This window comes from Papio anubis, chromosome X (assembly GCF_008728515.1).
Source record: "Papio anubis isolate 15944 chromosome X, Panubis1.0, whole genome shotgun sequence".
Taxonomy (NCBI): domain Eukaryota; kingdom Metazoa; phylum Chordata; class Mammalia; order Primates; family Cercopithecidae; genus Papio; species Papio anubis.
The window spans coordinates 132,804,432-132,819,756 of NC_044996.1; the positions used below are offsets into that span (position 1 = coordinate 132,804,432).

General features: G+C 42.3%; 1 protein-coding gene and 1 pseudogene across 2 annotated transcripts in view; both read right to left on the reverse strand.

Annotated features, from left to right (window-relative positions):
* Positions 1–7,418: 7,418 nt before the first annotated feature.
* LOC103880647 lies at positions 7,419–9,826 on the reverse strand (annotated as a pseudogene).
* Positions 9,827–9,938: 112 nt separating this feature from the next.
* Positions 9,939–15,325, reverse strand: part of PRPS2 (phosphoribosyl pyrophosphate synthetase 2) — a 33,902-nt gene continuing 28,515 nt past the window's right edge. For both annotated transcript variants that reach the window (XM_009197195.1, XM_003917405.3), the window contains exons 5-7: positions 14,775–14,948; positions 13,654–13,813; positions 9,939–11,441 (exon numbers count right to left, since the gene is read on the reverse strand). In XM_009197195.1, the coding sequence (XP_009195459.1) occupies positions 11,349–11,441; positions 13,654–13,813; positions 14,775–14,948 (427 nt within the window). In that variant the 3' untranslated portion in view covers positions 9,939–11,348. The remainder of the gene's footprint in view (positions 11,442–13,653; positions 13,814–14,774; positions 14,949–15,325) is intronic.

Genomic DNA, 15,325 nt, shown 5'->3' on the forward strand with positions numbered 1-15,325 from the left:
CCTAGGCAATACCATTCAGTGCCAAGACCAGCTTGGTTGGGGAGACCCTAACCCAGCGGCGCTAGAGGAATTAAAGACACACACACAGAAATACAGAGGTGTGAAGTGGGGAATCAGGGGTCTCACAGCCTTCAGAGCTTAGAGCCCCAAACAGAGATTTACCCACATATTTACTAATAACAAACCAGTCATTAGCATTGTTTCTATAGATATTAAATTAACTAAAAGTATCCTTATGGGAAACGAAGAGATGGGCCAAATTAATTGCAGCAAGAACACACCCTTAAGACACAGATCGCTCATGCTTTTGTTTGTGGCTTAAGAATGCCTTTAAGCGGTTTTCTGCCCTGAGCAGGCCAGATGTTCCTTGCCCTCATTCCCGTAAACCCACAACCTTCCAGCTTGGGCATTAGGGCCATTATGGACATGTTACAGTGCTGCAGAGATTTTATTTATGGCAAGTTTGGGGGCCAGTGTATGGCCAGATTTTGGGGGGCTTGCTCCCAACAATTCAGGACACAGGCATGGGCAAAGACTTCATGACTACATCACCAAAAGCAATGGCAACAAAAGCCAAAATTGACAAATACCATTCGGGACATAGGCATGGGCAAAGACTTCATGACTAAAACACCAAAAGCAATGGCAACAAAAGCCAAAATTGACAAATGATCTAATTAAACTAAAGAAATTCTGCACAACAAAAGAAACTATCATCAGAGTGAAAAGGCAACCTACAGAATGGGAGAAAATTTTTGCAATCTATCCGTCTGACAAAGGGCTATTATCCAGAATCTACAACGCACTTAAACAAATTTACAAGAAAAAAAAAACCCATCAAAAAGTGGGCGAAGGATATGAACAGAGACTTCTCAAAAGAAGATATTTATGCGGCCAACAAACATGTGAAAAAAAGCTCATCATCACTGGACATTAGAGAAATGCAAATCAAAACCACAATGAGATACCATTTCACACCAGTTAGAATGGCAATCATTAAAAAATCAGGAAACAACCGATGCTGGAGAGGATGTGGAGAAATAGGAATGCTTTTACACTGTTGGTGGGAGTGTAAATTAGTTCAACCATTGAGGAAAACAGCGTGGCAATTCCTCAAGGATCTAGAACCAGAAATACCATTTGATCCAGCAATCCCATTACTGGGTTTATACCCAAAGGATTATAAATCAGTCTACTATAAATACACATGCACACATATGTTTATTGCAGCACTATTCACAATAGCAAAGACTTGGAACCAACCCAAATGACCATCAATGATAGACTGGATAAAGAAAATGTGGCATATATATACCATAGAATACTATGCAGCCATAAAAAAGGATGAGTTCATGTCCTTTGCAGGGACATGGATGAAGCTGGAAACCATCATTCTCAGCAAACTAACACAGGAACAGAAAGCCGAACACCACATGTTCTCACTCATAAGTGGGAGCTGAACAATGAGAACACATGGACACAGGGAGGGGACATCACACACTGGGGCCTGTCGGGGTGTGAGGGGCTAGGGGAGGGATAGCATTAGGAGAAACACCTAATGTAGGTGACAGGGTTGTTGGGTGCAGCAAACCACCATGGCAGGTGTATACCTATGTAACAAACTTGCATGTTCTGCACATGTGTCCCAGAACTTAAAGTGTATATATATATATGTGTGTGTGTATATATATATATATATATATATATATGAGTTAAATGTTAAATTACCTTGGATATATTGATTCCTCTTCATTCTGGCTTCTCACAGCAGGATGAAAAATAACTGAAGGGCCAGGTAACCCAAAAACCTGCATGGCTCATCAAAAGATCTGCTCTCTTGACTGGGCGAGGTGGCTCACATCCGTAATCCCAGCACTTTGGGAGGCCAAGACAGCAGATTATCTGTGGTCAGGAGTTCGACACCAACCTGGACAATATGGTGAAACCCCATCTCTACAAAAGTACAAAAAAAAAAAATTAGCTGGGCATGGTGGTGGGCACCTGTAATCCCAGCTACTCTGGAGGCTGAGACAGGAGAATCACTTGAACCCGGGAAACAGAGGTTGCAGTGAGCCAGATTGTGCTACTGCACTCCTGCCTGGGTGACAAGAGCGAGACTGCATCTCAAAAAAAAAAAAAAAAAAAAAAAAGTGCTCTCTTGAGGTCACTGTTAAAATTAGGCTAAACTTCAATCATCTCCTTCAAGGTTACTGTTAGTATATTAATTTCTTCCTTTTTTTTTTTTTTTTTTTAATTGGAGACAGGGTCTTACTCTGTCATCCAGGCTGGAGCGCAGTGGCGCGATCTTGGCTCACTGCAACATCCACCTCCTGGGCTCAAGCGATGCTACTCCCAAACCCCCCAAGTAGCTGGGACGAGAGGCCTGCACCACCATGCCTGGCTAATTTTTGTATTTTTTGTAGAGACAGGGTTTCACCATGTTAGTCAGGCTGGTCTCAAACTCCCGAGTTCAAGCAATCCTCCTGCCTCGGCCTCCCAAAGTGCTGGGATTACAGGTATGAGCCTTCATACCAGGCCTAGTATATTAATCTCTTGATTTAAAAAAACCAAAATCCTTGTGACTTATTCTAAGGCTGAATTGTTCTTAGAGGAACTTGAGGGAATAATTTAGTGACGGATTCAAAATCTTGTGCCCAGGTCATGGCAGATGTAGAAATCAGTGCTTGTAGCCCTGCGTCAAAAGGATAATGTGGCTGGGTGCCATGCCTCACACTTGTAATCCCAAGTGCTTTGGGAGACTAAGGCAGGAGGATCACTTGAGGCCAGGAGTTCAAGACCAACCTAGTCAACATAGCGAGACTCTATCTTTACAAAAATATTTAAAAATTAGCCAAGCATGGTGCCGCACACACCACTGCACTCAAGCCTGGGCAACAGAGCGAGACCTTGTCTCTGGAAAAAAAAAAAAAAAAAAAAAAAAAAGAAATGAAACAAAACAAACGACAACAAAAAAAAACAAAAAGCAAAAAAGCAAGGATGATGGGATTATTTTGGTGTAAACCTCATTTTGTACCAAAACGCTAGCATTGAATTTTTAAAAGTGAGGTATGATTGCCGTTGTCTTATCCACTTTGTGCTAAAATGCTTTTTTAGTTGTGATTGGGCCAGGGGCCAGGATGAATCTCCTCTGTAACTCTGACCTGAGTCTTCAGGAAAGAAGATAGAGGAAGAAAGTCTTGGTTAAAATAAATCAGGTTGTCAAGCAGGGGTGATTCTGCCCCCAAGGAACATTGGCAAGGTCTGGACACATCTTTTGGTTGTCACAAATGTGGGATGGGGGCTGCTATTGGCATTTAGTGAGTGGAGGTCAGAGATGTTGCTCACCATCCTACGATGCACAGGACAGCTCCCCCAGGAAAGAATGAGCCAGCCCCAAATGGCAAGAGGGCTGAGGCTGAACAACCTTGAAACATGCTGGGAGGTGAAAGCAGGGAATCTGTCCCTGAGGAGTGTCTGGCCCCTGGGAAAGGCTGGTGCTTGGGCTAGTTTGTCCAACCTCCCTCCCATCTCTCCACCCCCAACACCCTCCTCCAGTTCTTCACATCTCTCTTACCTTCCCCCTCCCCTGTCCCCATTCTGAAATGCCTCCATCAAGGACTTCGGGAAGTTTATTGTGGATAAAATTGGCTCTCGGGAAAATACAAGAGAAACATGAGAAACTAATAAATGTAGGAAAAAAATCCTCAACAGTAGAAGTATACCAGAATTGGCTTTGCAGACAGTGGAGTATCTAGCAGGAAGTTTTTAATCTGGAAGAGATGGGGTCACATACTTTTTAAACAAGTGCACCTTTGTTCTTTTTGCATTTTAATGCTGAATATAGCTGTCTTTGTAGGCTTAAAATATAAATGATTCCGATTTCCAATTTTTTTTAAATACCAAAAGAGTAGGAACACACCAACACAAATACTAAAAGAACAAAGCCTGATCTACCAGAAAATCTGGGGAGGGGGAAAAAGTGTTGGAATCACTGCTGAGAACTGAACCCAGCAGGCCACATTCCTAGCCTTTTCCTGGTCACCCCACTGTTTCACACACTCCAAATAAATTATCCTGCCTACAGCATGGTGCCATCATACTTCTGTGTTGTTGACATCAAATGATTGTGCATAAAGCTACCTGTGTCACCTGGCGTGGTGGCTCATGCCTGTAATCCCAGCACTTTGGGAGGCTGAGGCATGTGGATGACCTGAGGTTGGGAGTTCCAGACCAGCCTGACCAACATGGAGAAACCCCATCTCTACTAAAAATACAAAATTAGCCTGGCGTGGTGGCACATGCCTGTAATCCCAGCTACTCGGGAGGCTGAGGCAGGAGACTTGCTTGAACCCGGGAGGCAGAGGTTGCCGTGAGCCAAGATTGTGCCGTTGCACTCCAGCCTGGGCAACAAGAGCAAAACTCCGTCTCAAAAAAAAAAACAAAAAAACGACCTGTGTCAATTCTGAAGGCTAGATTCATGTAAGCCTTATTCATGTCTTTTATTTATCTCGTACTTATATGACAGCCACATCCTAACACTATGGTATACTAATAGAGGTTTCATAAGGAACTGTTGAGTGAATGAATGAATGAATGAAAGAAACAAGATCAACTCCTTCATTTTGTCTGTGGAAGGACTAAAAATATGAATTTTCCGTTTGACATATGTCTAAGCCAAGATGTTCACATGAGTCAAAATACAGAGAAGCAAGTGGTATTTCTCCAATGTATTAAAATTCCTAATTTATGTACATGTAATGAAACTTCTCCAAAATGCAAGGGTTGAAAGTGTGTTTATGGCTGCACCAGTGCACATCAGTGGAGGATTATTGACTGTTCCAAAATCACTCTTGTGCCAACTGGTTTTCCTCAGAGTGCTTTTTAATTCAAGGACTTTTTCTATGAATTTTGTATTGTTAAAAAAAAAGTCATTCATCACATTCATTGAAGACACTAAGGAAGACTTCATTCAAGGGGGTCTTTGTGATAGGTTTAGGGACCACGGACTGCAATGGGGTCTTACAGTGGGGGAGAGAGATTAATCTCAGCTCTGGCTCCTACAAGGACAAGTGGAGATTTGTAAGCAACGAACAGGGTTGGGGGCAGTGGATGGAAAACCACTAAGGAAACATCAGGGGTAGGAGGGATTCTTGCTAGATCAACTCAAACAGAATTCTTGCTAAAGGCAAGCCTGGGTGATAAGATATTGACGGTGGTCAGATACAAAGGGCAGGAGTTTGTTCGATAAACTGACTTCACAGGATTCTTGCTCAAACTAAATTCCACAATGACAGAGAGGGAAGCCCAAGATAGGCCTGATCAAGGAGAGGATTCAGAGGAGCCTGACTATTGTAGGACAAAGAATGAGCCTTGGTCAGTGTTCAAGAAAGAATTGCCCTTTGAATGCTATGAATGCATTCAGGTGCAGAAATTAATGCAAGGTCAGACCACCATTGCTGTGGAGAGGGATCTCTGCCTATCTTTCTTTTGATTCTTGAGAAGATTGTTCCATAGCCTTGGTCCTAAATACAGAGTTTTCTGAGGCTTAAAGGAATTTAGGGTTGCACCAGACATGGTGGTGCACACCTGTAGTTTCAGCTATTTGGAGGCTGAGGCAGGAGGATTGCTTGATGCTATGAGTTCAAAACCAGCCTGAGCAATATAGTGAGACCCTCTGTCTCAAAAAAAAAAAAAGGAAAGAGAGAGAAAGAGAGAGAGAGGAAGGAAGGAAGGAAAGAAAAGAAGGGAAGAAAGGAAGAAAAAGAAAAGAAATTTAGGGTCACTCCTTGGTTCCTTTGGTGAGTAAAGGTCAGTGGCACATACTGAGCTCATCCTATGGTAAATGTACATTAAAATATGCCCAGAAATAATCATTAGGATGACTTTAAAGAGTGACGTGTTCAGTTTTAGTTCTTAAAATGTGTCCATAATTCATGGTCAGTCTTAGTTTCCATGCAAGAAAATACTAGATTTAGCACTCCTTATATAGGGAAAATCAGAGAATCATACGTCCTCAGACACAGATGGCCATGCCCTCACAAATGTTAAGAATCTCTTAATGTGCGGAAGGACAACGTACATCAGGTACCCTTCAGAGCACTCTGCCTTCTGTCTGGACTGTTCCCTGGGGTCTCTGAAGACCACTTAAGGTGTTAAAGGTAGCTGTGCCAAAGGACTGGTAATCAAGCCAGACTTGAAGGTATTTTCTAAAGGTGCCCCTGCTTTTTCTCTCTGATTTTGTGACTACAGCTCTTGAGCTTCTATAGTTAATTGAACAGATTTTAAAAGACCTGTAATGCCACAGGTCCCCTGTACATTGTTGGGCTCATCACATAGCCTGCTTTTTTGTTTTTGCAACCAGCACAAGATCAAAGCCATGCTCGTGGGATTCCTTACCACGGTGGTGCTGGGGATGCAGAACTATCCACCTTAGAAGAGGGAACAGGAGACCAAATGTCCTGGTTTGCCCAGGACTGAGGGGTTTCCTAAGATATAGGTCTTTCAGGGCTAAATTGAGAAAAGTCCCAGGCAAACCAAAACAAGTTGGTTACCCGATGGAGAGCAACCATCTGTGCCTTCAGTTAGCACTATTCCAACTACATCTAGAATAAATGGCATCGCCTATTAAAACTGCTGGGGACTTCTGCAACCATCTTTCCTCTAATTTTTGCAGAAAGATGCTCATACTCAGAGTGGCGTACACATTTTTCCCAAGGTCACCCAGCTTGCTAGCAGCATATCAGGAACCAGAATCTAGATCGCCACACTCCCAATTTAGGGCATTTTCTACTGCATTATGTTTTTCACTTTCTTATTCTCTTTTTTTATCACTCTCTTAAAATGTAAAATTCATTTAGCCGGCTTTTCTTTTGGCCACAGAACTCATCTGTTAGGATACTGAAGACTGTTCTTCCCATTTATATTGGGCACCACTTTTGGTTGTATTTATGATGGGATGGATGGTGAATGAGGGCTACATTGAAATCAGGTTGTTGTAAATGACCTCAATTGATTACTATCTCTATAATCACCTGGCATTCATTCCTATCTGTTGTTGCTACTGCCCACTGGAAGTATTGCTGTTGTTTTTAAGAGATGGGGTTTCTCTATGTTGCCCAGGCCAGTCTCAAATTCCTGGGCTCAAGCAATTCTACTGCCTCAGCCTTCTGTGTAGCTGGGATTACAAGAATGTGCCATAGCATCCAGCTGAAAGTTGTTGTTGTTGTTGTTTGAGACAGTCTCGCTGTTGCCCAGACTGGAGTGCAGTGGCACAATCATGGCTCACCGCAACCTCTGCCTCCCGAGTTGAAGTGATTCTCGTGCCTTAGCCTCCCAAGTGGCTGGGATTACAGGCATGCGCCACTATGCCTGGCTAATTTTTGGATTTTTAGTAGACTGGGGTTTCACTATGTTGGCCAGGCTGGTCTCAAAGTCCTGACCTCAGGTGATGCACCTGCCTTGGCCTCCCAAAATGCTGAGATTCCAAAAGCATTGTTTTTATTTATAGAGTCCTAACCACTTCAGTAGTAGGGGGAGTGGGAGAGGCTCCTTTTTCAGTCCAGGGACGTCCATAATGGTTTGATGTTACCAAACACACCGGTAAGTGGCATCATGGATTTGGTAAACTAACAACAATGTGAGCGCATCAATCTCTGCTTCTGTATGAATCCCGAATTTAGGATTTTCAACCGTCACTACTCCAACTTCTATTTCTGAAGGTTTGAAATCAATTGATAAAACAGTAGACAGGCATGTAATTGCAGTTTCCACTGTCTGTTCAAATGTCCAATCAAACTTCTTTTTCACTTTTTTTTTCAAGGAAGCTGGTTAACTCAGTTTGTTTAACTCCTGCTGCAGTGGCTTTAAATCACAGCCGTAACCTGGAGGATCACACTTTCACACCTGAGGGCCTTGTTCTTCATCTATACCAGTGAAAATCATACAACAACCAGGAGACCTCACTGTAGCATTCTGAGTAGTATCAGCAATTCCTCTACACAGAATGTCCACAGGAATCTCAGCCATACTTGTATTTCCAGTTAGCTGCCCCATAGCGTGCCCTCTGTACCTGAGATCTGCTGTTAGCTGTCATTCCGGTCATCACAGTGACAGCCAGTGTTTTCAGTTAGAGTAAGTGAGTCACTGTGCTGGAATCCGATAATTTGTCAGGTATTTCTTCTGTATGATAATTACAGCAGTCTTTTCCTCTGGCAGTTACTGATGTAAGGCCACCCTGGTTAACAGCTTTAAAAGCATGTGTATATTCTACTTGGTAGTGCTGGCCCTGGGGCAAAAAAAATTTTAATGTGGTGGGCAAAACCAGCGCTGCCACGGGACATGCTGGTAGAACCACTACTTTAAGCATAATCAAGTTTTTTTGTTTTTAACATGCAACTATTTGTCACCTAAATGCTACCCTTCACTGAGGCAGTCACATGCCAAGACAATGTAGCCCTTCTAAAATGGCAGGAGGGCATTCTGTTCCCTTCTAGGCTTAACACCTAGAAAACGCATGAAAATCTTGCCTCTTCATACCTTACATTCTTTCTAGGGGTAGTTCAGGAGACTCTCTCTAAAAACTGAAGTTAATGTACAAACCGAGCAATTCTAAACACTTCACACTCATTTATTATCCCCATCTCACATGTAAGGACGCTGAGGCATAGGGGTTAAGTAACCAACCCAAGGTCGTTGTTGCTGTTGGTTTTAAAACTCTGGTAAGTGGTGAAGTCTGTGTTCCTGGGCATTATGCTTTCAGAATAGGAAATAGAGCTCAAAGACTGCAATAAAGGAAACCACCCAGGATGTGATCTTGGAAAGCAGGGTCAGAAAAAAGGTGGAGGGATGTGTTCCTGGGGCACAGGGAGATAAATCAGGAAGATAAATATTGGTAGTGAGAAGGAGGAACCTTGTTGATTTCACGCAATTTAGATACAGGATAGCTGAGTATGTTTCAGCCTCTAACTCCCTTCTTCCCTGGGACATCCTTGCTGAAACACATCATGTACCAAACACCCTCTGCTGTCCTGCGTCAGTCCACATTGGAACACACCATAGGGCTCTGGAAAATTCTGACATGAACCATCTAATGGTGATCACCGAGCCCTTCCTGGTCTCCCCAGCGTGATTCCAACCTCTGCATGCCTTAGTACTCCATCTTTCCCTTTACCACTTCCCTGTCCCCTGTAGTTCAGCCAGCGGATTAGACAGGACTTGCCATAGGAAATGAAACATCTCTGAAGAGGTGTGACATCATTATTAAGTGCAATTGTAAAGCTGATGAAGTGTCTTTGGCTTTCACTTCTCCTTCACTTCCTTCCTCCTTTCTAGTACATTCTATCATGTTCTCTCATACACACTGTGATCACCCTTTTTCTCAGATGGACCTAGCTGTAATTCTTCATATTTCACTGTGACTTTAAGACAACATGTTGCCATTCTTAGTGTTACACATACTTTACAGCTGAGCTTCACCAGGAGCACGTAATTATGGCTTTACTTTGCACTCACGAGAGTAGTTTGAAGTACCACTGAACAGGCTGTTCTATGGAGACAGGAATCCTTCTCGGTGCTTCTGAAATCAATGAATATGAACAAGTTTTATGCAGCCTACATTTAAGCTTGGTTTGCTCCCATAGATGGATATTGAACATCACTACTCTGATGTGTGAACACACTGTACCATCTTTAATTTTATGTGGAATTAACAACTTGGACACCTTATGTGGCACAGCTGTTATGCTTTGGGGGAAAGGAGATTGCTAGTAAGTTCTTCAGGAAGAAACACCTTCAAAATGGAAAACAGCTGACATCAATTAACTTCTGGCTCTTCTGTAATTTTGTATGCTGGACTATAATCGTAAAGTAGCAAACATTTTCAGGTACTGCAACACATCACTCCATCAAAAAATATTACTCCACAATGATAATACAAACTATGAAAGCAGTCAGAATGATTTTATTGAAGTTTTTTAGTACAATGTTAGAGGATCTTAAAATCTTATATTTTAAACCAATACAAGCACTGCAAATGATATATTCCTGAATCTAGTTGATGTAGTATCTAAAAAGAAAAGTGATCATATGAATATCTATAAGTTGACTAACGTAATTTAAGATGGAGGCTAAACAACTTTGGTATATTCATATTTCTCTGGCTCCTGTTTTTGGCCAGGAAAGTGCCAAGTCCACCCCCATTCAGTAGAATTGGACAGGACCAATGTATTTGGTGGTCTCACTTAAGTTTCCACGCCAGGAGCCGCAAGAAATGTACAACTTCTGGGATTAAGTTGCTCCAAGACAGTCTTCATCACCTTTGTGAACTGGAAAAACCAAATAGTCAAGGTCTGAATTTCCATTGTGTGTGGCTAAGTCCAGTCTCATTGGTTCATAAAAGTATTCTGAAGGACATTAAAATACAAAGGTGGGGCTAAATAATGATAGAAACCATCAGTTCTTAATTCAGAGAATGACAATGCAGGTTCCTATATCCTTTTTAAAAATCTGAGATCATTATTTTAAAACTAGCTCTATACATTCTTAGGCTTTAAATTTAATGTTAGCTGAAATGATTACCTTTAAAGGTCAATTGGCTTTAGGCCTTGGCGATTGCTCAATATAATTTTGGAATTTTAGGATGCAGCATTTCAGGTAAGTGACAGTTATGTTTTAGAAGAGGTAATTTAAAAAATGATCCAGAACTACACTGTTCTGATATGTCTGATGTATACCCCCCAAAATGTGTCAGTGTCCATATTAAGCTAAATAAAATTTGGTCCAAATTAAGCACAATAACCAAGATGGTTTATATGAAACTGAGTTATCAAAAAAAAAAATTCAAAATCCATGGTATGATAATTATAAATTTTCCAAGGTTCACTCCAAAGTAAAAGGCTAATTAATTCTATACAGGGTTTTACCCAAATGTCCATAGGCATTATCATATATATTTACACAGAAGGTTTTAATCTGAGGTCACCTTTGGCAACCTCGAAATATATAAACTATGACTTCCACAATGAAATTATATACTTGAAAGTTGTCGCCTCAAAGTACTGAAAGAACAAAGGAAGAGATCACCTGTACCCGTTAAAAGTCAAAATGACAAAAACGTTTCTCATTTAAGACAGTTCACTTAAAGACCAAATAACCACCACCATTTCCCCAAAAACTGGAAAGAAATGATCTTGAGCTTTAGAAGGGGAAACAATAAATCTTAGCATATACAAAGATCGGATGCTTTTGCCAGTGATTAACCTATCATTGCTGAGTACCTACAGCTAAACATCCAGAAAACAAAAGCAAGTCAGAAGTCAGAGTAGGCTTGCTGGGCACCTCCCATTCTGGATTTATAGCGGGACATGGCTGAACAGGTAGGACACGGATTCCCCATTGTGTGTCCTTCGGATTGCTTCGGCCAAGATCATGGAAATGTCAATGACCTAAATGCCAACGAGAAAAACAAAGGGAGAAGGGAAGCAGGACATCTTAGTTAGAGTTCTTTAAAAACTGAACAGCTGGAAAGCTGAGAAACAATTTCTGTAGCATACGTGATGTGTTGCTATCAAAACCTCCCACACTTTTGAGAGGACAGACAGCTTTGGGGTATGTCTTCAAATTACAACCCATTGAACCAGACCCGTATGGGATCCTGGAAGGGAGATTTTCAGTGCAGAGACAGAAGGCTTTTCAGGGATACTGTTAACCAGAGACACCCTTTTCCAGGGGCATTTGTTATTTTAAATTAACTTTAATCATCATATGGAAGGTTTTTCTTTCTGTTTCTGAAAAGGCGCTGACTGCGTCATTTAAAAGCACAACTGTGATCTTCTAACTCAGGGATTAGCAAACTATAGAGGACCAAATAGTTAACATTTTTGGCTTTGGAAGCCAGAGGGTCTCTGTCACAAATACTCAACTTCCCCATTGTAGCGTGAAAGCAGCCACCGGCAATACATATATGAATGGGCATGGTTGTGCTCTGATAAAAATTTGCAGAAACAGATGACAGGCTGGATTTCACTTGTGAGCCATAGTGTGCCAACTCCCATCCTAAACTACTGCTAATCAGGCATGAAAATATATGACATCGCTATTCTGACCATTTTCAGACTTACTGCTTTGTGTCAAGCAAACTGCTTTTCTCTCTGAGGAATCAGAAATCATGAAGCAGATCACTGTGATGCACTTTCACGCTCTGCTGATGGGAGATGAGGCTTTGGAGCAATGAAATGACTTGCCATGGCCGGGCTCGGTGGCTCAAGCCTGTAATTGCAGCACTTTGGGAGGCCGAGATGGGCGGATCACGAGGTCAGGAGATCGAGACCATCCTGGCTAACACGGTGAAACCCCATCTCTACTAAAAAATACAAAAAACTAGCCGGGCGAGGTGGCGGGCGCCTGGAGTCCCAGCTACTCAGGAGGCTGAGGCAGGAGAATGGCGTAAACCCTGGAGGCGGAGCTTGCAGTGAGCTGAGATTCAGCCACTGCACTCCAGCCTGGGCGACAGAGTGAGACTCCGTCTCAAAAAAAAAAAAAAAAAAAAAAATGACTTGCCAAGGTTCACAGAGACATAGAGGCAAAATGGAGCTCAAACCCTTTGACTTATTTCAGGCCAATTGCTATCTATATGATTATCAGCTCTCTGTTGGCCCATGGGCATCCAATCAGCAGGGAAAGGAAGGAGCAAAGCTCTGAAGATCCTCCGCTCAGCCTGCTGCTCCCACCCCCATTTTTTTTATTGTGTGAATGTGTATCTATCTATCTATCTATCTATCTATCTATCTATCTATCTATCTCACTAAGATCAAGTATAGTGTCTGTTCTTATCAGTTTAAAATTTACATATATAACATCAAATTTGCCATTTAAGTATATAATTTATTGGCATTAATTACATTCCTAATGTGTGTAACTATCACCATTATTTATTTCCAAACTGTTTTTATCGTCCCAAACAAAAACTATATAGTCATTAAACAATAGCTAACTCCCCACCGCCCCCCTTATCCCCAGACCCTGGTAGCCACCATTCTACTTTGTCTCTATGTATTTTCCAATCTCAGGTACCTCCTAGAATTAGAAACACAATATTCCTCCTTTTGCATCTGGCTTTTTTTCACTTAGCATGTTGTTTTCAAGGTTCACCCATGCTGTAGCATGCGTCAGGATTTTTTTCCCTTTAAAGGCTGAATAATATTCCATCGTAGCGATAGACCACACTTTGGCCGTCTGTTTGTCTGTTGATGGCCATTGGGTGGTTCTACCTTTTGGTTATTGTGAATAGTGCTGCTATGAACATGTCTGTACAAGTTTCTGTTTGAATATGTTTCCAAATTTGGGGGGCATATATCTAGGGGTGGAATTATTGGGTCATATGATAATTCTAAGTTTAGCTTTAGCACAGCCCGTTTCTGACCGTTTTTCTATTGTGATTTTATTCACTCTCTACTTCTAAATAGCGAACGTTGACCTCTGCTGGTCCCGGCCTTTTTCAGGGATCTAATATGATTTATATCCTGCCATCATGAGAAGCTGCTGCCTCTGCCAAGCATGTGCCTTAGCAAGGAGCCACACACACAGAAGACATGATGCTATTTTTAGGGATCTAAAGTAGGTGCCTGGCTGCTTGGCTGCCTGCGGTATAGACACTACCTGAATCTTGGTGCAGTGTTTCATTTTGTCCTCTTGCGGAATTGTGTTTGTGACGACAACAGCCTCAAAGGCGGCATTATTTATTCTGGAAATAGCTGGTCCAGAGAAGATCCCATGGGTAAGGATAGCATACACTTTGGTGGCTCCAGCTGACAGCAGCCTGTAGAACAGCAGAAGATAAAAATTAAGGGTATGCAAATATTCTTGGCATACTCTCCCCTAGTATGAATGGTAAAAGCAAAAAGTGTGCTCTGTAAAAGAAAAATGCAACACATTTTACTCACATTTATTAACCTAAGATAGGATCATTCAAGCATAAGCAAAACACTTTGTATTCCATTAAATCGGGGACTATCAACCTTGGCACTTGAGCCAGGATAATTCTTTGTCATGGGGGCTGTCCTATGCATTATGGGAAAATTCAACAGCATCCCTGGCCTCTACCCACTAACAACACCCTACCCCTCAGCCTTGACAACAAAAAGTGTCTCTAGACATTGCCATATGTCTCCGAGGGGGCAAAATCACTCCTGCTTGAGAGCCACCCGTTTAAACCAATATAGCCAAAACGTCATTGTTTTGATGTGTAATCAATATAAAAACATATATGTAAATGAGATATTTATATTCATTGATTCATATTAAGTCTCCAAACCTAGTGGCCTTTTTACACTCTCAGCACATCTCAAGTCAGACTGGCCATATTCCAAGAGCTCCACGGCCATGTGTGGCTGGGGGTTTCCATAGTGGACAGCAGGTCTACAAATCCTTCAGACACCCATGTGGCCGAGAAGGCTGGCACGAAAGCCAAATGGAAGGAAGCAAGGGACTGAAGAAGCCCGAAAAACCATCTTTCCTTTTGTGCTCAGGGCAAAGGGAAGCACCTTCTTTGACCCTTTTTCAAGTACACTACAAGGTCACCCTGGCAAACGAAAAGGCCCATGCTTTCTTTTCTACCCGAGAAAGAAGTATAAAGATAAAAGGGCCTAGAATCTCCTTTGGTCTAAAACTCCACTGCCAAGACCAGCAATAATCAGGAGAATAGAGCCCAATTTCTAAAAGCTGATGTGCTTCCCTTTCCTAGTGAGAAGTCCTAACGCTTTCCCCACCGCCCTGCATACTTGTCCGCAGCATGGCAGATGGTGCCGCATGTGTCAGCCATGTCATCCACGAGGATGGCCACACGGTCCTTCACGTCGCCCACCAGGACCATCCGGTCCACTTCATTCGCCTTCTTCCTCTCTTTGTGGATCAAAGCAAATTCCACATTCAACCTGTCTGCAATTGACGTGACCCTGGCAAAGGCACAAATGAACATGTTCATACAGAGTCAACTAGAGATCTCTTCTTTAAAGTAGTATTTTAGGAACGTAGCAGGCAACTACACTCGAGACGATGCAAGAATCAGGCCTCTCTTGATCAGCCCAGGCATGGTCTGGGGCAGGCACTTACCAATCCACAGGGAGAAATGTGCTAACGGCAGACCTTGCAATTGGGGTGGCTGGGAATGACTGTCCGGGCACCCTGGCCACTGGATCAAACTACTGGATAAGAATTTGATATTCAATTTGTTAGTATTTGTGGGTAGCATTTTAACCATGACAGGCACAACTTAAAGCAAGTTATTTAGGAACTATTTGCCCAGTCTGTGGCACAGATAGTGGGGACAAAA